General features: G+C 38.8%; 1 protein-coding gene across 3 annotated transcripts in view; it reads left to right on the top strand.

The window, feature by feature from the left end:
* ARID1B (AT-rich interaction domain 1B) overlaps window positions 1-25,992 on the top strand; it is a 409,620-nt gene that overhangs the window by 135,718 nt on the left and 247,910 nt on the right. For all 3 annotated transcript variants that reach the window (XM_079716084.1, XM_079716085.1, XM_079716086.1), the window contains exon 4: window positions 17,919-18,029. In XM_079716084.1, coding sequence (XP_079572210.1) covers window positions 17,919-18,029 — 111 coding nt within the window. The remainder of the gene's footprint in view (window positions 1-17,918; window positions 18,030-25,992) is intronic.

A 25,992-nucleotide genomic window follows, 5' to 3' on the forward strand; every position in this document is an offset into this window, starting at 1 on the left:
GGTATTTTTCCTTTCTCTTTAGTGAGTTTTCATGCTCTTAAATGATGGATATAGCCCTTCTTCGTCCCTAATTTATTTGAGAGGTATTGTCTCATATTTTACTCCCTTTTGGTAGGCCCTAGATTCCTCCTTTCCCCTGTTCCCTGTATAGTCATCAAATGGAAAGTTAAAATCCATAACAGAAGTCAGTTTCTATTGCTCTCTTACTTTCCATGTTCTTGGTTTGCTTTCTGTGTTCTTGGTTTGCTTTCTGTGTTCTTCGTTTCAGTCACATTCATGCCAAGTTTGTGATCCATTTAAAAAGGCATGTTATCAAGTATTTTAGATATTTCAATTATAGGCACTTAGAGTATCCAATCTGCCATACTCCTGGAACTGGTACCGTCTTCTATTTTCTAGTTGTTTATTTGATATCTTTTATACAGTTTAAAACTATATAAACATGTAATATAATAGATAATTTAGAACATACAGACAGTACATTCCTATTTTATAATGAAACTTTTTTTAAATAAATTCATTTGTTTATATTTTTGGCTGTGTTGGGTCTTCATTGCTGCGTGCGGGCTTTCTCTAATTGCGGCGAGAGGGGGCTACTCTTGGTTGCAGTGTGTGGGCTTCTCATTGCAGTGGCTTCTCTTTATTGTGGAGCACGGGCTCTAGGCACACAGGCTTCAGTAGCTGTGGCACGCGGGCTCAGTAGTTGTGGCTCATGGTCTCTATAACACAGGCTCAGTAGTTGTGGCGCATGGGCTTAGTTGCTCCACGGCATGTGGGCTCTTCCCGGACCAGGACTCGAACCTGTGTCTCCTGCATTGGCAGGTGGATTCTTAACCACTGCACCACCAGGGAAGTCCCTTTAATGAAACTTTTCTACTGCCTCCTTTATTCTTTTGAAATAAATTCATAGATAATATGTTACCGACACAAAATTTATAGATACTGTATGTTACTACACAAAATTTTAAACAATTCTTAATAATGCACTAACTGTACATGGAAAAGTGAAAAGAAAGTGGTATATAATAAAATATTGTTTATTTAACTAAATAGATGCTCGAGCATGACTACATTGAAGGTTTTTGAAATGAATGCTCACGTGTATATGTGGGATCAGTGTGGGCCTGACAGCTACACAATGAGGCTGATGCAGGAGTGTGGTATCAGCCTCTCAGATGTCTTAGGCAGGGTTGTCAGTGGAGATGTCATCTTTTAAGATGATGAGCAGCTCTTGGTCAGAGTCTGACCAAAACAAAATATAATCTTCCCTCAGTATACATGGTAGTTTTATTCCTAGAAAATTCAGTATATTAATAAAGTTGTTTTAACAATACTTTGTTCTTATATGCAGAATGGAGTTGGGTTCTAGGCTTAGACAAATAGTTATCTTTTTGTTTGTTTTTAAATCTAAATGAGTGCTGGGACTTGTGAAATGAATGTGTGATGTGGTATGATGATCTGTTGGATCAATCTCTTATACATCATAGGACAATCTAGCATTCCTACCTTACACCCTTAAATTTCATTGCATTTCCTTATCCTTGTGACACCTAACCGCCCCCTTGAAATCTTATCAATATGAATAACTTAGGCTTCCTTATTTTTTTCTGAAATAAAATTCATACATAATGAGTTACCTATATACAAAGTTTCAAACATCAGTATAATGCCATAAATGTAATGGAAAGGACAAAGTTTATAATAAAATATTGCTCAGATGTGTCTACATTAGAAGACTTGTGAAATAGTCAGAGGCTTGCATCTCTGTGTGTAATAACAATGAACTCCACTGGTACAAATGAGAGTGATAGAGTTATATTGTATGAACAGCTCAAAATTGTGAACAGGGTTTGAATCCATGCAATTTATTACCATATAATAGCAATTATATACAATGAAAATATTGAACATTTTAAATAACATGCTCACAGAATTGTTTAACAGAAAAAGTAAGGTACCCCAAAGTGTGGAGATATTCTAAGTTTGCAAATAAAGTGTACACACACGCACACACACACACACACACCCAGTAAAAATCAGTAAGTAACAGTAGGCCTGGTTTATTCTTCCTGTTGTAGACCAAGAGATTAACTAATACAACAGGGAAATGAACTGTCCGGTCACCAAACATTTTATTTACTCAACATGCTGACATTTCCTTCTTTTAAAAGGTGTTAATTTTAAAATTCTTTTAAAATTAATTCTTGAAAAAAAAAAAGCTATTTGAAGAGGTTGCTTCCATTTGGAAGCATTTTTGTATCCTAGCTTACTTGCTCAAACTCCTTCACCTGAGATTTAATAATTCGGTACAGTAGAGAAAACCTCCCTTAAAGCCATAAGTTTTCATTGTTTTATTTTTTGGTTTAAAGTTTCCATTTTGTCATTCTTGGGTCATAAAGGATTATCACATGTAGGTTTGTTTCCTGGTTCACTGTAATGAGACCAAACTCTCATTACCTGCCTCTCTCCTCCTTGCACCTAATAGACTCGTTGTCTTTTTCCTTTTGCCTCTCAACTCCTGTCCTACTTCAGTTCCACTCTCGTGAGATGCTGGAGAAGAGATCGTGTTTCTCTTGTGGCACACGTTTCTCCCAGACCTTCTACCCACTGTTCCTAACGGAAGCAGCTGCTAGGTGTCAAGGGCAGTGTTCCAAGAATCGAGTAACCTGAAGGGAGTTGCCTGGTATGGAAACCAGACTGTCTGTCAATACCCTTTCCTTTGACATTGGTCTTGTGCTGATTCAGCTTCCTTTCCAGGACTGTGACAGTTGGCAGCCTTGCACAACACTGTTTTCATGGCTTTAAACTACACTGTTGTTTCCACAGCTAGAAAAAAATCTTCCTTTCCTTAGAGAAAATTTGTAGGAGGTAACTCCATTCAAATAAGTCTCAGTTTAAAGAGGATATATCAGGATCTTAAAGCAGCAACAGCAACAACAAAACTCTAGTTTAAAGCAGTGAGAGAATTTCAAACTTTTGCCTTTTTAGGTATAGTTTTTTCCCAGCCGATAGAATTATCTCAGATTCTAGAGAGAAATATTGGGTACTATGAATGTATACTTCTCAAGGTACAACTTTTATCTTTTTAATATATTTTTTTAACCTCAGGCTTATTGGAAAAGTTGCAGAAGACAGGAAAAGCAAAACATAAACTGTTTATTGAATCCCTTTGTGCTTGGGAATGTTCTATATGCTGGGAATCCAGTGATTAATAAGACATTGTGTCTGAAGTGAAGGAATTCCCAGTTGAATAGAAGGGTCAACATGGGCAGGTGACAGACAGTACAGTAGGACAGGTGTGTTTTCGAGCTATGAGTAGATACTAGTGAAAGTGTCCCGGAGGAGGTCTTGAAGAGTGAGTAAGAGTTTGCTGGTGAGAGAAAACATGATCTTGGGGTAGGACTAACTCTGTTAGTGAGCACAGAGGTAATGCCCAACCCTGAATGATACTGAACTAGACTCTAAGTTTGGTTCAGCAGTCAAGGTCATTTAGAAGGAACATATTAATTATGCTTGGAACTGGTGAATTTCATTGCTTTTCCTCAATGATTAAGAATGAAGTAAAAGGTTATTTTTCAATAATTTTTTAAAGCAGAAAATAGTTGTAGCTCAGCAGTTCACTTGTAACAGCGGATCGCTCAATAGTTAAGCCAACTGGAAGTCTAAGTCTGTTTACATGTGCGTCGGTAGAAACAAGTGTTTAAATTATATTTTCTAAAATACCGGTTTATTTGGACATCTTTGTGGACAGAATTTTTCAGAAGGAGATGCAGTAAACAAAGTATTTGGAAAATGGGCATCATTTTGAAAAGAAGGTGATAGATAGCATTGGAAATGAGGGTAAAATACTTCAGAATTAATAACTTGCCATTGAAGTATCTGAAGGAGTTCAGGTGTTACATTATGTGTATTGACGGTGATGCATTGTGGCACAGACATTTCTTTATTGTTATTGTTAATTACTTATTCTAATTCTTTGTTTCTTATTATTTATATAACAGAATGTTAATTTATAAGCCACTCGTATTCTGCAGCTTTTGGAGGAAATTAGGCGTAGAAGGCCTGTGTTACATTACTGAAGTGCTCATATCATTTGCTTTATAAGATTTTGTTGTCAGAGCAAACACAAGGACATTTATAGTTTGCTGCCATTAATTGCCCAGCATTTAGATATTAACACAGGAGTCTGTTAATTAACTTGATAATAAAAACTTTGGGAATGTCAGTTGATAAAGGTATTATTTGTTTTAAAGGAGATTGCTAGTGAAGCCTGGGGTTTCCTTTGCATTTGACTCTCTTTCCTTCTTGCTGACCAGGCTTGCAGTTGTCTTAGGCTTTGAACCAGGGCTGGGGATTTCCTTTTATGTTTAAAGAGCTTGTGAGCATCTGACGAGAAAACTTTTGAGTTGCTTTCAGGTCGGAGCAAGGCCCACTCCTAGACTGATTTCTGCTTGTTCGCTTGGGTAACCAACCACATAACTGCTTCTACACTTGGGTTGGAGACGCTCCTGGGAGCTCACGTGGTGCCCAGGGCCTGCTTGGCAAGGCTCTTGGCTGCGGGGGAGGGTAGGGGTCAGAGGTTAGGAGGACAGGAATGAGAAAGTGGCAACTTTTCCTCTCTCTCCTACTTTTTTGTCCCTTGGGAGACAGAGTAGTATACTAAAAATGTAGCACTAATTTTGAATATACTATAGATGTAACTTGCTGCCGTAAAAGTTTCAGTTTATGTAGAATGGTCAGTTCTGTGTGTATATTCGTGTGTGTGTTTTGTTTTGGTTCTTGTTATTCCTGAAAGCTTCTTAAATAAGCAAATAGAAAAAACTACTGGAGAATGAAGAAAAACTTTTTGATAATGTTAAAATTTTATATGAATGTTTTTTTTTAATTGCTGTAAAAATCAGGGTGGTCCTATACAACTATGCCTGCCTGGGTCTTTGCTTTTATTTTATTAAAAGTGGAGAAAAGGAAGAGAAAATTCTCACATCTTGCACAGATTGTTTCCAGTAATAAAGCATTTTTGGCCCTCTGATGGAAAACTTTCAATAGTTATTCTTTTTATGTTTTGGATTGTAACTGGGACTCTAACTGCCTTGGATTATAATTTGATAATGCTATTCACATTCATGTTTAGAATATTTTTAAAATAATTTTCTTCCTTTCAAGTCCCAGAATTAAAGGAAAACAAAGCCAGGAAGTGAGGAATTATATAGCAATAACAATATTTTCAGTACTTAATTTACTTTTGGAAAGGTGATGGAAGCTTCCTCCTGAGAAGAGGAAAGCCCCAGACAGGCCTGGGGTGTGTGTGCAGCCTGGCCCCAGGTTAGGCTGTGCTCCGACCTGTCCTCGTCAGAGCATCAGGCTTTCTTAGAAATGTGCAGAAGATCACATCAGCTGGCTGTGACTGTCTGCTGTGGTGATAGAAGAGGAAAACCTTACATTGTTTAAGATACGTTTTATGAAAAGCTGAAGAAAAATCTCAAACACGAGAGCAGGATTTGGTCTAAAAATCATTTAAGCTCCACACCATTCCCTGTTTCTAACGTAGCTGTAGTACTGGGTGAGCTTTTTTTAAGTTCTTTTCCTCACTTTTTTCTTTCCCCTCTCCCCCATCTCCATCTCCGTCTCCAATAGACATGGAGCCATGGGATTGAACTGGATGCCTGGACACTTCGGTACACTCGGGACTTGTTCTCTAGCTCTTTATCCTAGTTGCCCAGACTCGGGGAGCAGGTGGAGGAGGAAGCCCCTCCTCTGTAGCTGGGGATATCGTGAGGAACTGGCACTCACACCTGATGTGGTTCTCTTCATACCCCTTCAACTTGCTCTCTTCTCTGACGCCCCATTGGGATTGAGGGATGAAGTTGAGGAGAGAATAGGTTATGCAGTTAGAAGCATCATCGAGGCTTATTATATTTATTCATACAATTCTCTTTCTTTGATATTTAAATTCTGACACTAGGGAGATTGAGGAATTTTTATTTTTCCTGGATTGTTTTTTCCTACTCTGAGCTGTCTTCATTTGTCTTTAAATGCTCATTTCAATTTGTTGAAGTATAGAAAATAAAGTAAAACATAACTTACATATATACCATTAAAATTCTTCCTTCATCAATTTCTTTGATTTTTAAAAATTCTTAGAGTAATAAGCTCTATGTATACGTATTCCAGAAGATGATTATCTGCAGATGTTTGAAACATAGGGTTACTTTTAGAATTGCATTGCTAGTGTGGGCAGTGACCACCTTTTTTCCTGGAAGGATAGCAGAACCAGCTCCAGTTCACTGACTGATTTTCCTTAGAGTGCTAGACTTTGGGTAGAGGAGTGGATGCATGTCTCTTTGCATTAGCCTTGGGAGGTGAAGGAGAGGTAGAGATCAAAGTAGGGTAGGGCGAAGCCACTGGATAAGTGTACAGCTGTGGTTTCCTAAAAAGAAAAAAAAGGGATTGTCTGCATCAGAATCACCTGGAGTGTTTGCTCAAGTAAGTTCTCTTACTCCAAAACTGTTGGGGGGGTGGGGAGTACCTGGGGATCTGCATTTAACTCCAGCAGGCAATTCTGATGCCTTCCAAAGTTTGAGAGCCATGGAGAGCAGAAATACTAACCAGAGCTTTCCAATCTTGTACTCTAGCATGGCGGATGGATGTCACCTCATATATTATGTTAATAGTGACCCTCAGAGGTCATACAGCAAGTTATGCCTGAATCTGGTGGGGCTTGGTTTTGATCCCAACTCTGTTTTATTCTATTTTATTTATTTTTTATTGAAGTATAGTTGAATTACAGTGTGTTAATTACTGCTGTACAGCAAAGTGACTCAGTTATACAAATATATACATTTTTTTTCATATTCTTTTCCATTATGGCTTATCACAGGATGTTGAATATAGTTGCCTAGGGTTTACTGTCTTCTTTATTGTTGTTTACAGTAGAGATGCATTTTGTTTCAGAGATAGGCTGATATTCAGGCCTTAAGGCCACTGATACGGGCCTTTGCAATTGTTAACCCAGGGTTTTTCCAATTTCAGTGAGCACTAGAATCTCCTGGAAGGCCTGTTAAAACACACATTGTTGAACTGTACACCCAGAGTTTCTGACTCTGTAGTTTGGACTTTGGGCGAGTTTCTCAACCTCTGTGCCTCAGTTTCTTCATCTGAAAATAGTACTTATTTCGTGGAGTTGATGTCGAGACCATAAGTGTTTATTCAGTGAGTAAAGTACTCTCAGGAGTGCCTGGTGAAGAGTAAATGTTACATAATTGTTAGCTGCTGCTGTCGGCAGCATCGTGGTCACAGGATGAAGTCCCAGTGGTTCAGTGAAAATTTTGATTCTTATTCTTAAATGTGGTTTTAGATAACGTAAATCACAATAGCTGACACTTATTGAACATTTAAATGTGTCAAGCACAGTGCTCGTTGCTTAGTCCCTCCTTTAATCATTAATATAACTTTTGGAGATAAGTTCCTGTTATCTTGCTTTTATGGATGAGGAAATTCTTTAAGTGATAAGTTACAGAGCTGGGTTTTCTTTTTGCTCTGTGTATTATTATTATTATTATTAATTACATAACACTATTTTTCCCTATAAAAAGTACAGCTGAACATTTACTGTGGCTCATTTGCTTTGTGAGTTTAATAAAATTAATCTATTAAAAATCTTAATTACTTTAGTCCTTAGCTCTTGAGTATCTTCATATTTCTCTTTAGTATTTTAGGAGAAGTGAAATTTAGGTAACCATGTAGCTTCCCTTCTCACTCTGGACCCCTTGTTAGTTTAGGAAGAAGTTCTTGCAAAAACCAAAATAAAATAAAGGATTTTCTTAAGTCTTCAATGCCAAAGTAGTGGTCTCCAGGGTCCTAACTTGATTAACGTAGGAGAGGCAGCTGCTCTTGCTGGTGGTCCTCTCTCTAATCTCCAGTCCTCTCGTGGTTTCTCTTTACTGCAGGCGTAGGGGCAGCTGCAGCCTCAGGTATACTGGTAAGTCCTGTGTCATGGTGACATTCTTGTTGATGGCAGGCTACAGTGATAGCGAGGGATCTATTATCAATATTAATGAGACTCTGGGCTTCCCTGGTGGCGCAGTGGTTGAGAGTCCGCCTGCCGATGCAGGGGACACGGGTTCATGCCCCGGTCCGGGAGGATCCCACGTGCCACGGAGCGGCTGGGCCCATGAGCCATGGCCGCTGAGCCTGCGCGTCCGGAGCCTGTGTTCCGCAACGGGAGAGGCCACAACAGTGAGAGGCCCGCGTACCGCAAAAAAAAAAAAAAAAAAAAAAAAAAATATTAATGAGACTCATCAGAAAGAAAATAACAGAGTAGTTTGGATACGCCTGTTCTTTTTCTAGAATGGTTTTTTTTTAATGGAAATAATTATTCCTTTCAGTTAATAGAAAATTAACAATATTCTGAATCTAGCCTTTGGACTCATCAGTATATCTAGTGTATTACAGATAATAAGGCTTTAATATAAGCATAGAGTCTGCCTATGGAATCAGTAGCAGTAAAAAAAACCATATGAGATTTGGTCCTGTGATTTTTTTAATCTAATATAAAAGATTTTTGGAGCAAGGGTGAAGGAAGATGCAGGGGAAAGTATTGATATGGACTTAGAATTAAAGTGACTTACCGTTATCCTAAAAGATAGCAGTCGTGATATATAAGAAACCCCATTCAGCCCCTGCTCTTGAAGTACCATGTGCCTAAGCTGCAGAGGCACTGGGAGGGAAGGAGGCACTGTACCCTGAGCCTTCTCAGCACCGCTCAATCTGATATAGTTTCCAGAGCAGGAAACAACTCAGGAAAATTTGTTCAGGGTTGCACAGCTAGTGAATAGTCCAGAAGTTGGAATTTGAGCTTGGGTTGGTTTGACTCAAGTGTTTGTGGTCTCTGGCGAGATCTGTGGCTGGAAAAGGCATCTTGGAGTCAGTGAAATTGGACCCTGGGCCTTTAAGAGGCTGAGCCAAAGTAAGTGTAAGAGTGTCAGATTCAGGCAAGGAGGGCATCTTGATCAGGAGATGAGGTCCCGAAAGGGTCAGAGTCAATATAAGGAGGTTTTACCTGGGGATCTAGGGGAAAATGAAACTGGGAAGGTTAATTTGGTTAAGATTATGGAGGGATTTTTTTTAATGCTCTTGAGGATTTATTTTTATTTATTTATTAATTTAAAAAAAATTTATTTTATTTATTTTTGACTGCGTTGGGTCTTTGTTGCTGCACATGGGCTTTCTCTAGTTGCGGCGAGCAGGGGCTGCTCTTCATTGCGGTGGATGGTCTTCTCATTGTGGTGGCTTCTCTTGTTGTGGAGCACGGGCTCTAGGCACGCGGGCTTCCGGAGTTGTGGTACATGGGCTCAATAGTTGTGGCTCGTGGGCTCCAGAGCACAGGCTCGGTAGTTGTGGAGCACGAGCTTAGTTGCTGCGCAGCATGTGGGATCTTCCCAGACCAGGGCTTGAACCCGTGTCCCCTGCATTGGTGCCACCAGTGAAGTCCGATTTTTTTTTTTTTTTTAAAGACAGTTAAGTGTTAGGATTAAATAGTACAGCAAACATGTTAAAGATAAAATGGGGCGAGGTTAAGAAACTGTGAAAGAGTAAATGGTCAATGCATAGTGGGCTTTCTTGGGAGATTGAGGATTGAAGGCAAGGGACCAATTCAGAAGTTTTGTGGTCTTGCAGGTGTAAGCTGGAGTCAGTACCACAGCCTCAGTCCCAGTTCTGGATTCCTGAATTCGTCTTTCATACCATTAACTCCATTTTACTTTAAATGGACATTTTCAAACAATGAACAGAAGTAGACAAACATATAGCGAGCCCCACACACCCATCACTCAGCCTTCAACGATTATATGGCCAGTGTTGTTGTGTGTACACTTGCTCTTCCTTCACCCCCCCAATCCCCGCCCTCAATATTATTTTGAAGTAAATCCCAGCTATTGTATCATTTAATCTGTCAGTATTTCAGTATATAGCTCTAAAATATAAAGGGCTTAAAAAAAGAAACACAGGGCTTCCCTGGTGGCGCAGAGGTTGAGAGTCCGCCTGCCGATGCAGGGGACGCGGGTTCGTGCCCCGGTCTGGGAGGATCCCACATGCCGCGGAGCGGCTGGGCCCGTGGGCCATGGCCGCTGAGCCTGCGCGTCCGGAGCCTGTGCTCCGCAACGGGAGAGGCCACAACAGTGAGAGGCCCGCATACCACAAAAAAAAAAAAAAAAAAAAAAAAAAAAAAAAAGAAACACAAACATTATACAGTTATCACATTTAAAGAATATTTTTTCATACCAATTATCCAGTGTTGAAATTTCCAGTAGTTTTATAAATGGATTAAATGTTTCTGTTTAATTTACATTGTGGGGTAGTTTGAGTCAAGGTCCAAACAAAATCCACTCTCATAATTGGATGATACCTTTTCATCTCTATGGTTTTCCTCTTCCTTCATCTCTTCATCTCTCCCTCTTTTCCTCTCTTCCTCTCTCCTTTCCTTTTTGCTGTTACAACTTATTTGTTGAAGAAACTAGGTCATTTTTCTAGTAGAGGTTCCCACAGTTTGAGATTTGCTGATTGATTTGCTATGGTTTAATGTATTCCTCAGCCCTTTTAAATTTCCTATAAATTGGTAGTTAGATATACAGGCTTTATCAAACTCATTATCAGATTCTTTTTTCCTGCAGGAATATCTCATTGCTGTTCTGATCATTAGGAGGTAAAGGATGTCTTGATTTTTCTCATTTTTGATGACACCACCGATGCTCACGATAGTCTTTTCCCTCCCTCTTAATTTCCAGTTTTTTTTGTTTGTTTTTTTTTTACTACATTCTTTTATAGTCATCTTTTTGCCGTAAGACTGCCAGTAACAAACAGCAAAATGTGTTTTGTAGCATATTGCTACCAGGCAGTGTAGCTGTTAACATGATAAATATTCTTGGACATGAGCCCAAGTTTTGTTCAGTTTTATGTTTGTCCTCATACATTTATTTTGTATTGCTGTGTCTAATTCTAACTGTAAGCTCTTGGAAGGCATTCAATCAGTAATTCACCAGGCTTTTGAGTACCTGTCGGTGCTCAGCGCTGGGAACCCAAGAGGAAGTAAGAGTCCAGTTCAGGAGATACACAAACAAATAGTTTAAGAATTTATAATGCTGTATTTTAAGAATACATCTGAAGTTGATGTGAGGTAGTTGTTTGGGGGAATGGAGGAGTTAATTTCTAGCAGGATCTTGAAGACAGCGATGCTTCACAGACACAGAAGGAAGGGCACCCACCTGGACTGAGAGAGTTGCACGTGCAGACAGGTGGCCCTGTGGAAGCCTGTGAGCAGTCAAGTGCGTGAAGCTGAGGACTTGCAGTGGGCCCGGGGGAAGGCCAAGATGAAGCTGGGGTGGCAGCTGGAGGTTGTTTGATGAGCTTTTCTGTGCCAGAGCAAGGACTGTGGACCTCATTCTGTAGGCATCACGGAGGAGGCCTTTCCAGGCAGTAGCGCACCATGGCCATTTGTATTTTAGCAAGTCTGCTCTGGTGGCGTGGCGGGCAAGAGGCTGTAGTGTAAAGGAGCTGACAGCTGGAGGGAAGATGAAGGGCATGGACTTGACAGTGATTTTAGGTCTGGTCATGTGTCAGATCTATATGGATGCTGAGAGAGGTAAGGGGTGTGGAATGGCTCTGAGAAGTCCATGTGGATGGTGATGCCCTTGACCAGGTGGCCCTTGAAGGAAGGGGATCAGATTTGAGGAGGACAGTTAAGAGAGTCATTTCTTGACATACAAGGGACTCCTTGAGTACAAGGGACTCCTTCATAATGCAGTTAAAATATATGGGACTTGAAGTAGAGAGATTCGGGAATCATCAGGAGTCTGCGTGGAGTCTTTGGAGGGAAAGAGAGGAACCAGCAGAGGATCCTTCAGCGAACGTAATCTGAGGAGGCAAGATGGGTCTCTTTATCTTGTTTTCCATCAGCCTGTGGACCTTAAACGACTATTTGATGATAATGAGTAGTAGGTAGAGTGGCCTTGTATTCAGATTTGTGGGAGTTTGAAGTTTTGATACTTTTTAATTCATAATATTATAATTGAATGTTTTGGAAGTATCCCACACACAAAATACTTAAGATTCATAATTTTTGAAAAGGGAATTTAGGAGAATAGGTGGAAGCTAGGATAATACCTTAAAAAGTTAAAATTACATCAAATCCTTACGATAATGCTTGAAGCTTACAGGTGTCTGTAGAGTACAGCTAGGGTGGAAATGAAGATTTGTCCATCCCGTTGAGTTGCTAGCAACGTGCTCAGACACTAGCTGTGCACATTGCTTAAGATTTTGTTTCCTCCTGGTAAAAAACAAGCTGATAGATAATAGGGACCATCTCCTGGGGTTGTTGTAAAGGTGGAGCGTGCACGGCACCTGTCGCGGAGCCCTGCCTGCAGTGTCCGCTGTCCTAGTTAGTGCTCTTCCCATTAGGGCGTTCCTGAGGACGCAGGGGGGTGATGGGTCCATTCTCGAAGTGGATACTTTATAGGTTTATATTGTTTTCTTTTTGGAAAGGATATCTTAAATTTATGTATCTGCAAACTAAATTAGGTCAGTAGCACGGGAAGTTTCTTGGGCAGAGTGATGAGTCCATGTGACTGGCAGCCCCGTGTGGCCAGCAGGCATCTTCTCTGTGGAGTTGATTGCACTCTCCTCTCCACTACAGTGCCTTACGTGCCAGGACCCGATCTGTTTCCCGTTAGTATTCAGGATTGATGATAGGAGTTTCCAAAGCAGGAAGAGAAAAGGAGCGAGAAATCATTCTGACCTAGATACTGTGAGGTGTTACGAGGCCACTCAAATCCTCGTCACCTCACTTTAGATGACTGCAGTAGTACTAAGTACCATCATCCTTCTCTTTCTAGTACATCTGTACTTCATGTGATTGTTGGAAAAACCTTTCTTAAATAACATGAGAATCATCACATTCTAGATCTAGAAGCCATAGTGGCTCCCTGTTGCCTTTGTTTCAGATCTGAAGCTGTCTCTGCAGGACTCCAAAGACAGCCAGTGTTTGCTAGCTTCTTGGCTTATCCTCCCCAACCTCTTAGCACCACAGCTGTTTGTTTGTCTAAATTGTTTTCTTCTGTTACTGTCTACCAGTCCTCCCACCTCTCCCCTGGTCTGAGTTTGCTGCCTTTTGTACTGTGGTTGGGCATACCCTGATGCTAAGGTCAACATCTTTAGCCGGGTGATGGACTGTGAGTGTTCATTGACACTTCTTTTGCTGAGAGCACTTTGCCAGCCTCCATCAAAATTTTAAACGTACCAACCCTTTGGCAGAAGTTCCCCTTGTGGAGAGTAACGCTACAGAAATATTTCAGCTGAAGATGTATGCACAAGGATGTTTGTTATAGTGCTGTATGAAGTAGGGAAAGACTGGGAACAACCTAAATGTCCATCAATAGGGGACTGGTTAAATAAGTCACAGAACTGACTAATACAATACTGCATAGCAAAATAAAGAGAATAAGGTAGATGTTTAGATGCAGATATAGAAAGAGATATATAATGTATTGTTAAGGGACCACAAAATAGACTGTGTACAGCAAATACGCTCCAGTTGTTTTTAAAGGAAAAAGGATTTAAATTCACATTTATTCTTGGTTGTGCATTGAATGATTGTGGAAAGATAACCTATTAGCAGTAAGCTTTGTGGAGGGGATCCTGGGAAGTAGGAGACAGTCTTTCTTTTCATTGTTTATCTCTTTGTATTTTGAACTCATACCATGGGAATATTTTTCCTTTTCAAATTTTTTTTTTTTTTTTTTTTTTGCGGTACGCAGGCCTCTCACTGCCGTGGCCTCTCCCGTTGCGGAGCACAGGCTCCAGACGCGCAGGCTCAGCGGCCATGGCTCGCGGGCCCAGCCGCTCCGTGGCATGTGGTATCTTCCCGGACTGGGGCATGATCCCGTGTCCCCTGCATCGGCAGGCGGACTCTCAACCACTGTGCCACCAGGGAAGCCCCTCAAATTTTTTATAAGTGTCCTTGACGTTACTTACTTACTTACTTATTTTGGCTGTGTTGGGTCTTTGTTGCTGAGTGTGAACTTTCTCTAGTTGAGGTGAGCGGGGGCTACTCTTTGTTGCAGTGTGCGGGCTTCTCACTGCGGTGGCTTCTCTTGTTGCGGAGCACAGGCTCTAGAGCGCAGGCTCAGTAGTTGTGGCGCACGGACTTAGTTGTTCCACCACATGTGGCATCTTCCCGGACGAGGGCTCCAACCCGTGTCCCCTGCATTGGCAGGCGGAGTCTTAACCACTGTGCCACCAGGGAAGCCCTGTCCTTGACATTTTATTGTACATTTTCTTCATAGTCCCATGTTGCCATTAGTACTTAATTCATTTCATTATAAAAGAAAACAGAAGTACTCCTGCTCTTGGCCTTTACACTAGAGCCAGGACATAGTTTTGACCTTATCCTTCCTCACAATAGCACAGTATAACTAGTGTTTCCTTCCTGCTCATCCTTCACACTGTAAGATGTTAAGCACCCAGTGAAGGGACTGTTCCATACAAGGTATTCAATAAATGTTTAGACATTTTTAAAAATAAATTTATTTATTTATATTTATTTTTGGCTGCGTTGGGTCTTCGTTGCTGCGCGCGGGCTTTCTCTAGTTGCCGCGAGCGGGGGCTACTCTTTGTTGTGGTGCGCGGGCTTCTCATTGCGGTGGCTTCTCTTGTTGCGGAGCACGGGCTCTAGGCACGCGGGCTTCAGTAGTTGTGGCACGTGGGCTCAGTAGTTGTGACTTGCAGGCTCTAGAGCACAGGCTCAGTAGATGTGGCTCACGGACTCAGTAGTTGTGGCGCGTGGGCTTAGTTGCTCCGCGGTATGTGCGATCTTCCCGGGCCAGGGATCAAACCCGCGTGGCCTGCATTGGCAGGTGGATTCTTAACCACTGTGCCACCAGGGTAGTCCCTAGACATTTGTTAAAAGTAATATCTAAGTGAAAACTTCTGAAACAAATGTGTACATGCCCCTATCTCAAGCTCTTTTCACACTTTTTTTGTTTTGTGAGTCAGTCTCTGTTTTACCTTTGATCTATAACATAAAGATGGTTAAAACCAGAATCAGTCAGTGGTGAAAAGCTTGTGAGTGAGAGGAAGAAAAATAATACTGATAAAGGACTCTGAAAGGATAAACCACACTTCCCTTGTGTGCCTCCTTTGCGTTGTAGCATTATCACAGTGTGACACTCTCTTAAACAGTCACAGCTGTGTATTTGTCACAGTGACAATGTGTGTGAACTAGTGTGCAAGCTGGTGTGCACTGGTTTAAACTTTTGAATATCAGAGACTGCAGTGATGTGTTGAACATGAAGGCTGCGCTTAGTTGTTGTTTATAAAATATGGTGCTGAATGTATTTCTTATTTTCTAATACAGACATTGGCCTCTTGTTGTCTGTTAAATTACTTATTCCTACTTACTTTTCCTGAGATGAAAATAAGTACCTACCAGAAAATAAATATAGCTCTGAAGGGGAAAAAGCTCAGGTTTGTTGTGATATATAACTTTTATATCTTTATTAAAGCTGCCAAATGTAGACTTTATAGTCCCAGTGTAAGTTATATATAGATGATGGTTGTTTTAGGTTAAAACTTGGTACCTTTTCTGGATGTTCTCTCAGTTAAATTAATCCTTATGTTCAAACATAAATTGAAGCAGAACAAGTTCCATTTTCAGTGATTCTCACTAAATTTTGTTTTGGTTTTATTTCCAGCTGTATTTAATAACTGAAAGCCTCTTGTGGTTAAGAATAGTGTTTGAGATTTTGGTGGAATCTAATTATTTAAAAATTTTAAGCCTTAAAAGATGAAATGTAGAATCATAGTAAAATTTCCTGATGGCTTTCATAGTCTGTTAGTTCAGTGTTGCTTATTTTAGAGGGGACCGTATCCACATTAAAATGTGTATTTACTGTACTTGTAACGGTCTTTTTCAGCTCGTTTAAAAAATCAGTTCATTTAGCCACAAAGAGAAAACAAAAGGAAATGTAAAAGGCTTATAAGCATAGGGCATGTGAGCCTGTTCCTGTTTCTTAACAGTTTACTAAAACAAGTGTCTAAGCACTGCCCGTAAACCTTGTGTGCACATGTGTGTGTTTGAGGCACAGGTGGGGATCTGCTAGTTTGTTTGCCCATTGCGAGGCTGTTCTGCTCCTTCGTGGGGGGTTTTTTGTAACAGGGTGAAGGTCCCTGAATGGAGGCCTTGTTCCTGGCTTGATTTTGAAGTCCTCGCTGTTAATCTAAAGGAACCTGCAGGACATGCAGCTGGAAGTCCATGTGACAAGTGAAAGTCTGGGATCCAGAGCAAGTAGTGTGTGTGTGTGTGTGTGTGTGTGTGTGTGTGTGAGAGAGAGAGAGAGAGGAGTTTTGCCCGCCCCCCCCAGTCTAATTGTTACCCTCTGCCAGCAGCCAGACTGAAGAGCTACCCTTTTAAATATCCTTGGGCTGCCTGTGCTCGGAGACCTCACCTAAATGTTATCAGATAAAAACCTGGACAACTGAGTGTAATTCTCTTACTAAAGTATAGTACTGACTGGGCATTCTGCACTGCTGTTAGAGGTTAGATATCTTGATTGGTTGTTTGGGGGGTTTATGTAAAAGGAAGAAGAGTTGCTTGGGAAATGCTGGATTGTTGGCATGCTCTTTGCTTCAGAGCCTGTTTAAAGGCAGGTTGCACCAACACTTGGCTAGTTAAGTCTAGTTTGTACAGCTTGTGTACTTTCAGTACCAGCTATTGGTCCAAAGTTTCTTGGCTTAAGAAGCTGTGTCATTTTAAGTGTATACTGTATGAGAAAGGGGTGGGGCAGCAGAAGCTTTTTATAGGGTTTCAACTCATTAACATTAATTTTTAAAGTAATATTTTGAGACTATAACAGGGGAAGTAGAACTTGTATATTATGTTTCTTTCATTCTAACACATATTTAAACTGACAGGGAAGAAGGAGAGAATTTTATTTTTAAGTGATATTTTCCATTCTTTTTTTTTCTTCCCAATCAGAAACTGGTTCTTCAACTTTCAGTGCCAATTAAGACATGCTATAATCAGCATTTTACACTCTGTGCTGCTGTTTGACTTCGGGTGTAAATGGGGGTAGACTGTTTAGTAACTGAGCATGCATAGTTAAATGCTAGAGATCTGACATCCAGTAAGTTTGGTGTGGTATTTGGTTTATATTTCAGCATAATACTGAAACCATGCAGAATTCCTCCTGGAAAAGTGTTCAACAGGATGCCAGAAAGGCCGTGTCACTGATAAGTTTCTCTACTTCAGTAGGTTTTTTTAGTGTGTTTTGTTCCCTACTGCTGTTTTATCCTTTATTGTGGTCCTTTGGTAACTGTGCCACGTGAACATGAAATTCTATACGTGAGTGTTTATTGGTTTTGTAGAAACCCCAGGATACTGTCAGCTTAATAACTGTGTTGTTTTGTGGGTTGCTGAGAGGGCATATTAAAAGTGAGTTGATAATAAAGTTTTCATTAATTATTTTAACATTTTCAAGGTAATATTAAAGACAGTTCAACCAAAATCAGAATTAAACAATAACATGAGCTTTTGGTTTGCTCTGGTTTAAGAGAGTTTGGTTCCAGCTGGCTTTCTTTCCCTTCTATGACTGACTGTCACCTTCCTGCAGAACTCAAATATGGTCTTTAGGTTGTATGGTTGCATAATAAATTTAATTGTTAATTATATATATTTTTGCTCTTGATGATTCACTACCTTTTTGTATTTTATTTTTGCTTTTGAGAAAGTGTTACAGAAATGAAAATTATAACATAGATGTTTGCTTAAATGTAAGATGAGTTGATACTTTGTGATAAGCCTTTGCTTCATCTTGATTACCAAAGAAGCTTATAACTCATTGAGATATTTCTTTATATTTGTGTTTGTTTAGGATATGTCTCAGGAAGGCTATGGAACTAGGTCTCAACCTACTCTGGCTCCTGGAAAACCCAACCATGAAGACTTGAACTTAATACAACAAGAAAGACCATCAAGTTTACCAGTAAGACTATTAATGTACTGATTTGGAAATTCAATGAGTTACAGATTTCTAAAAAGAGCATTTGTTTTTATTTATTCTACTTTATATTGAGACTTGGGGGAGAAGCTTATGGATTTCAGGTATATTTGTGATTTATTAATTTTTATTTTACAGTTTCCTTCTCAAAGGAGCTGTGTAGTCCTGGATAAGTCTATTTCATTTGTAGGTGTCTCCGAGTCCAGTGTTGTAGGTATCTCTAAGTCCAATTGGAAGCTTTTATTTGGCTGATAGGTTTTGTGGCAGAAAGGTGTTTCTGTTGTACAGTTGTGCTTTGCATAGCCTGTTGCTTTCTGGTAGTGATTCAGAACAGAGGTATCTATATAGGAGTTACATGTAAAGGAAATTCCCATTTGGCAAAGAATGAGATAAAGCATCCAGTGGTAGTTTGAGTTCCTTCTGGGACTTCATGTAACGAGAAGTCACCCAATCTCTTTTCACCCAAAAGAAAGTATTTTAGTTTAAAATTGGAAAATACAACTTATAAGTATTTCCATTAGCAAATTATTGGGTATATATTGACTAGAGTAGTAGCTAAATTATAGGTTACATGTTAATGCCCTTAGATAGTTCACCTGTGCTTAATTTTCTTTTTTTTAATCCCCCCATGGGCAACCTCATTTAAATGAGATATTCCTTATAACTTCAAAGAATATATTTGTGCAAACAAATTTTTATATATATTTTCTTGTTAAAATATTTTGATGTGAAGACATTGTTATTGCTCAGTCTCTATTAAGAAGTCGTATTTAAGACAGGAACTCAGACTAGCCATGATTTTAATTTGAATCTTAAACATGTTTACATTAAGTAAGATTTATTATGTTACTTCTAAACGTTTGAGAACCAGCATTTGTAAAGAACATTATACATGACATTTGGCACATACCATACCCATTTTTAAGTTATATGTAGCCGTAGAGTAGAAGGTAAGTGATGGCTACAGGATGTGTAATATCTTTGAATCTGATGCACATGTATTTGAAACCCTAATTTTTACAGCTTTTATTTCTATGGTGGGAAGTGGGTAAAATTTACTGTGGTCATTTTTTAGTCACATTGGAATATTTATTATCTAGTTATTTGGTTTTTGAAGGAATGAAAAAGGTAATGGACTCTGTGTTCTAAGCTGTAAGCTTTTTTCTTCAGCAGATAATTCACAGCTTGGTGAGCATGGTGTGTGTGTGTGTGTGCGCGCGCGCGTGTTCGTGCGTGCGTGCACGTGCACCTGCATCCGCAAATGCACGTGAATGCTGTTGATAAATGCAACATTTGCTGAACATTTGGAAATTGGCTTGTGGTTTTAGGAAATTTAAATTGACTCATGGGAAGGTGGGCAGTGGTTGACAGTGAATTCTACTTTTTTACCACAGGATTTTTAGTGTTTTAGATAAGCCCAACTTTTTAGGTTTGTCATTGGCTGTTGATGTGTACTGTTTTACGGGTTGGAGAATTTGTTAAAGATTGATACCGATTTTCTACATAGCTATAAGAATACTTTGCAGCGTACTGCTGTCTTCATATCCATTTGAGCTTCTGTGTCACCTACTAGGCTATGCTTCTTTTCACTGCTCTGCTTTGGAATCAATGGTTGACTTTCAGCTAACTGTACAGCATAACCGGGGGGGAATGAAGTGTGGTAGTCCCAGAAAACTGAAGAGTTCTGCTTTGGGATGGTGCAAAGTTGATTACTGGAAAAGGAGCTCAGAGTATTTTAAGAAGTGAACCAATATATTCTTCAACAGTTTAAGTCTTTTGGATTGTTCTTTTTGTATACATATAATGGCTAACTTTATTCTTTAATGTTTATCTTACTTCCTTCCCTAGGGGATTTAAGGTTGCTCATAATATAAATTTTCTTACGAAGCTATTAAAAAATGAAACGCCCTAATTGGTGGTTTCTTTTTGTTTTTGTAACTCACAGATAAATAGCATGCTGATTTTAATTTTGATTTTAATTTGAATTTCAAACATGCTTACATTAACTAAGATTTATTATGTTACTTCTAAACATTTGAGAACCGGCATTTGTAAAGAATGTTATACATGACATTTGGCGCATACCATACCCATATACTCAATAACATTTCAATAATCTTTCTTTAGAGAGGAAAGTTTCCAGGTTTTATGCTGAGTGCATAGAAGCATCAGTTACTGAATAAAGGACAAATTGTAGATTGGTTGGTTGTACCTACCTAAACCTCCTGCCCCCAATCTGTTAAGATGAAAATTGGCTTTATTTAAATGAATTTTAGTGCTCCACTTTTCTTTCAACAGGTTTTGTTTGTGTAGAAAGTTTTTCTATATAGAGTTTACAAATATATTTTTATTGATATAGACACTGCATCAATATGTTATATAAAACAAAGGTAATTACAGTTTTGGGGAGAGATTTGTTGGTATTCTGTATGGCTCTAATATGTATTTTTACTCTAACTTGGATAAATTGATTCTATAAGTACCATGGAACTGTATTTATCACATCTGAATTTATTAGGTGTTTTGTAGATTTCTGCTGTGTTTTTTCCTTTTCAAGTGTTAGTGATACAAATTTTGTCTTTTTACTTAAGGTTAAAGGCCATCCATCATATTTGTAATCTCTCGTTTTGTAATTTTGAACCAAGGAAATTGTGGGTCTTATCTGTATGTTTAAAAATATGTGGTAAAAATGATTCTAATGTATAATCAAGTCTTTATCCATTACGTATGTGACTATAAGAAGGAAGCTTCTTAAGTAGTTGTTTCTTAATTTTTTCCTTAAGTTGAGTTAGATTGATAGAGTTTGTAATGTTTTTCTGCATGTGGGGTATTTTCTGTAGTGTATTTTTGTTATACAGTTAACTTTCCATTACAAGAAATCAAGGCATTTTCTTATGCTAGATCTAGAATTTGATTCTCTTAGCAAGTTGTCCTCTCACCATTGTTTAAATTGGTATTTGTCTATATTTGCATTGCATTAAGTTCTTGGTGATCCTCAGTAGTTAATGCAGTTGTGTTTTCCATCTGACCGAGTTCTTCAGGTCATCCACATAAAGCCAATGACTGATAACTTAATATTTGTCATCTTGTTGTCTTGGTGCCATGACCAGTAATATTTACTTTTCACTTAATGCACTCAGACCTAAGCTCAGAACAAATCTTCCTTAATAATGTCTACTGCTGTCTATACCTCTTAATCATATAGCCTTCTCCCTGTTGAGGTTCATTAGCTTACATATCCTTGGTGTTACCATAACTAACAAATTTTAACATATAGCATGTGATATAAAAATTAGCTTGAAGAACTGACTCTATCTCCTTGGAATATTATCACTTAAAATTTGAGCACATTCTATAGTTTTTTTTTACCTCTAATATTGATATGAAGTGAAGCCATCATTAAGTAAAATATACAGTGGAAGGTCTAAACAAATGCTGTAGCTTATCAACTCCTTTATTTTATAAACATTGAGTATATCTCAATTTACACTCTGACCCCCCAAATATGATTTAGTACATTTTTTGTTGAGTCTTTTTTAACTTTTTCATCTCTTATGGCATTTACTAGTCATCCTTTTATTGTAGTTACTTTTTTTTTTTTTGCGGTACGCGGGCCTCTCACTGTTGTGGCCTCTCCCGTTGCGGAGCACAGGCTCCGGACGCGCAGGCTCAGCGGCCATGGCTCACAGGCCCAGCCGCTCCGCGGCATGTGGGATCTTCCCGGACCGGGGCACGAACCCGTGTCCGCTGCATCAGCAGGCAGACTCTCAACTACTGCGCCACCAGGGAAGCCCTATTGCAGTTACTTTTATAGTTGTCTTGCCTCTCCCTCTCACCCTCAACAGACTAGGATCTTTTCACAGTATTTATTATGTTTTATTCAGTAAGTATTTTCCTAATAGAATTTATATAAGAATTTTTAAATACATTCTTCCCCTAGTTGAAGAATTTTCTTTTAATTGCTTACAGGATCTTTTCCAAGGTATTGAATTGACATCAGAAGAGCCTATGTTCTCCATATGCTACTGATACTAAAGGATTATATGAATGTGGTATCTGTATTGGCAGGGTGGTTTTATTCTTAAAACTATTTTCTTTTATTATAAAATGACATTTGAGTTTTACTTTGGTAAACTTAACCTTCAAGAGAAGAAAAAGTGGGCACTTTTGTATAATTAATCTAAAAGTAGTGTGAAACATTCTTTTCTTAGTAATGTATATTTTTTAAGAAAAATATTTATTTATTTATTTATTTATTTAGGCTGCGCTGGGTCTTAGTTGTGGCATGCAGGATCTTCACCGTGGCATGCGGGATCTTTTAGTTGCGGCATGCGTGCTCATAGTTGTGGCATGCGTGCGGGATCTAGTTTCACAACCAGGGGTCGAACCTGGGCCCCCTGTATTGGGAGCACAGAGTCTTATGCACTGGACCACCATAATATGTATTTTTAATTGTAAAAGTGAATAAATTGACAAACAGTAATCATGATTTCAGTGAATACAGTAAATACATGTTTATACATATTATAAACATGTATAAAAAAGTCAACAAAAAAAGGTTTTGAGTTTTTATATTCCTTGCTCTAAGCAAATAGTGCTTTCTCCTCCAGGAATCTAAAGAGTTGCTGATACTCCTCAGTATAGAAATAACTTATTTGTTTTTTTCTTCAGAGAGACCTACCACCGGTTTGTATTTCAGATAGCAGGTCCATTATTCTGTTTACCTAAGATACAGAGTATGATCAGTCATATTCTAAAGGCCTTTGCGAAGGCCCATCAGGTCATTAAAACCCTCTTTCTGACCCTTTCTTTCTTAAATAGGAAACATGAGGTTGACATGAAAAGGGTTTGATCTGTCCAAGTTTAGTAAAAACCCTAAATGTCCTGTGGAATAGTGCTTATGGCACTTTTGTTGAGCTTGCAATTAGAAGGAAGTGTTGAGGTTTAGATAAAACATATTCTTTTTCCCCTTTGTGAAAGGAAGGAGGTAGTATATGCTGGTTGTTCTTTGGAATAGAGGGTGTTAAACAGGATATTGGAAGCCTGAAAGAGAATGGTTGAAAAACTGTTATTACCAAGAATATTCTTTGGGGGTTAGGTATTAGCAACAGAGCATGCAGTGATTTCCCTTTACTGAAAAAGAATACTTCTGTGTGTGTGTTTGTTTTATTAATCTTTAATGACACATGTTGGGTTAGGGGTAAATGGTCATGTACTTTGGAAGCATGTATGAAAAATGATATGTTAATAGGGACATTTTAAGTGTGTGGATTTGATAATATAGTTCCTATGAACAATTAGAAACTATTGGAAAAGCTAGGTGGAGCAGTTTTTAACTGGGTTTTGCATTTACCAAGTTCTCAACCCATCTAAGAATACAGATTGTTAAGATGATCTTAACCTGTTAGTTGTCGGGTTTTTGCAAAAGTTAAAATCTACCAGGTAAGAATTAGATGTTTAGCTGCTGAATGAACTTTTTCCAAACTTTTTTTTATTTGTATCTTGAGCTTGAATTAAGTGGTTGTCATTAAAAGGTTAAGAGTGTAACTGTCTTCTGTTGATGGATCGTTCTCAAATCATCCTGAACATTTAAAAAATTCTAAGTTAATAAAAGAGAAATTGAATCTGTTGTCCCCTTCTCTCAGTGTTCAAGCAGTGATAATCCCTGTGTGCAGCTGAAGACACCAGATGTCTGTTATCAGTGTTTCCTAAATGTTATTAGGGTATGTTGGGTCTTGAAGTCATGGAAGTCTTAAAAAGTGGGCACCTGGTGAATGGAGCAGGAGGTTCTCTGAAGGGAGTGTCTTGTCAGCAAGAGCATCTGCAGACACAGGTAACCATTTGCATAACTTTGAAACTGAAGGCACAGACACACTTTGATATCTTGGAGAAGTGTTAAATGGAGCGTACAACATTCCGTTTCTTACCTAGGATTTACCGTAATTTGCAAATGTAATTTTAGTCTCTGGTCTACTCTATATGGAGACAACAGTTCTTTTTGGATTCAGTTTGAGAGAAATATGAAAAAACCTTACTTGAAAGTCTGAATTTAGGAAAAGTGATAGTGACTCTGACAGATGTTTATTTTCCAACATGGATTATTTCTTTAAGATGTGATATTCTGTAATTTTATCCCCCAGAGTATTTTTGTGATATTTTGAAAATAGGGGAAATACTTGAACCTTGAGCAAGGTAAGAAGTCATAGGAAGTGGGAAGGTATGTTTCTCTCTCTTTCAAAACAATCTTCCACTTAAATATTTGTTCTGTAAATGAATGTTCAATAAAACCTTACCAGTTTGGATTTCTTCCAGGTTACAGCAGGCTAAATATATGGAAAGCTTGAATAAATTAATATTTAAAAAGAACTATAGTTTGTTTTTAAATAACTCGAATGTTTGTGTGCAAAGTGTTTCTAATTTGAGATCTTTCAGTCCTTTTGAAATAAATGGATAATTCTAAATTATTATAGCTGAGATATTTGCTTAGTGGTGATGCATTATTTTCAGAAATTCATTTAATTTTTAAAAACACATTTTAACTAAGCATACCTCCTGAAGACCTTTTTACATAATATTCTGAAGCTTTCCATTTAAAATATGGGGGAAATGAATTTTAACCCATTTTATGGGACTGTCAATTCCAAAAAAAAATAATGAAGGAGTACTGTAAAAAATAGACACTAGACAAAATTGGAGATGAAGAGAGGCTGAAACATAACTGATTTTCAGGATATTGGTTTTGATAATAGAAGGATAACTATGATCTATAGTTGATAAATGAGGCTCATTAAGTAAGCGATGATAAATGCAGATATTCCTGGCTAATAGGAAAGTCAGCATACAAATTTTGCTGAAACAAATGGGAGACTGGAAGGTTTTGACCAGCCTTTCGGCTCTTCAGATGACCTGTGTGAGGCCATGGAGCCTCCTCTGTGGCCTCGCAGGCTGGGGTGCACGTAACTCTCAGGTCTGAATGCAAATAGCCGCAGAACCATACCTGGACATAAGCCTCTTTTCCCAGAGGGGCCGTCTCTGAGCACAAGGGGGTGAGCAGCAGTGTTGGGCTTTAGTACAAACCACAAAGATCCGTGTGTGTGAGGGATTCTCACATGTGGGCACGGGGGCTCCAGTAGGACAGTTAGCAGCAGCATAGCTCCTTCGAATTTTAATTTTAATTTTTTATGCTAGAACGAAAAAACGAGTGATGTCCAAGAGGTACCTTTTCATATTTTAACCTGCCGTTTCTGTTTCCACAAGGCAGTTCTTGGCATGCTGAGCCAGAAAGCCGCCTCCTTTTCTTCCTGGTGCTTCTCCCATTCACTGGTATCGAGAAGGGGGAGCGGGCTTCCTCCAGATTATACAGGCATGGCCATTGTAAGACGTTGAGCTGAATGAAGTTTACTTTACATTATCCAAGTTAGCTGGGAAGTAAATTTTAGTTTGCAGATTTCCACTTTGTATGTAACTGAAGGCACACATCTGTAGTATGTAACAAGAGATACATAACCAGCAGGAGCTCAGAGTAGCATTTGTGGACTGGTTAATTGCTTTTATTTTTCTTTTGAACTGGAAGGAACTATTTTGAATATTAGCTCTCAGTTTAGGAGAGGAAATAAATACATGTAGAGAAGGTTCTTACCTGAGAGCGAAAATTTCTCTTTTTCCTTCACAATGTAAAGGTTTAGAGGTGTCTCTCTCTTTCTCATCTTTTTTCTTTGCCTTTGCTAAATTGTAAAATAACTGAATGGTCTTGTTTTCCTTTGTTTGGGTCAAGAAATTTTAGCTGAAAATTGTTACTGTGTGAAAGAAGATTATTGACTCAACAAGCCTTCAATTTTCCGTGAATAACACTCCCACCCCCTAGCTTCAGGAACATGCCGTGCATGCATTCTATTTTAAAATACAGACTGTAATTTAAAACAGGCAGTTTGATGCCCCACTGAACTTT

This window comes from Hyperoodon ampullatus (assembly GCF_949752795.1).
Source record: "Hyperoodon ampullatus genome assembly, chromosome: 12".
NCBI lineage: Eukaryota > Metazoa > Chordata > Mammalia > Artiodactyla > Ziphiidae > Hyperoodon > Hyperoodon ampullatus.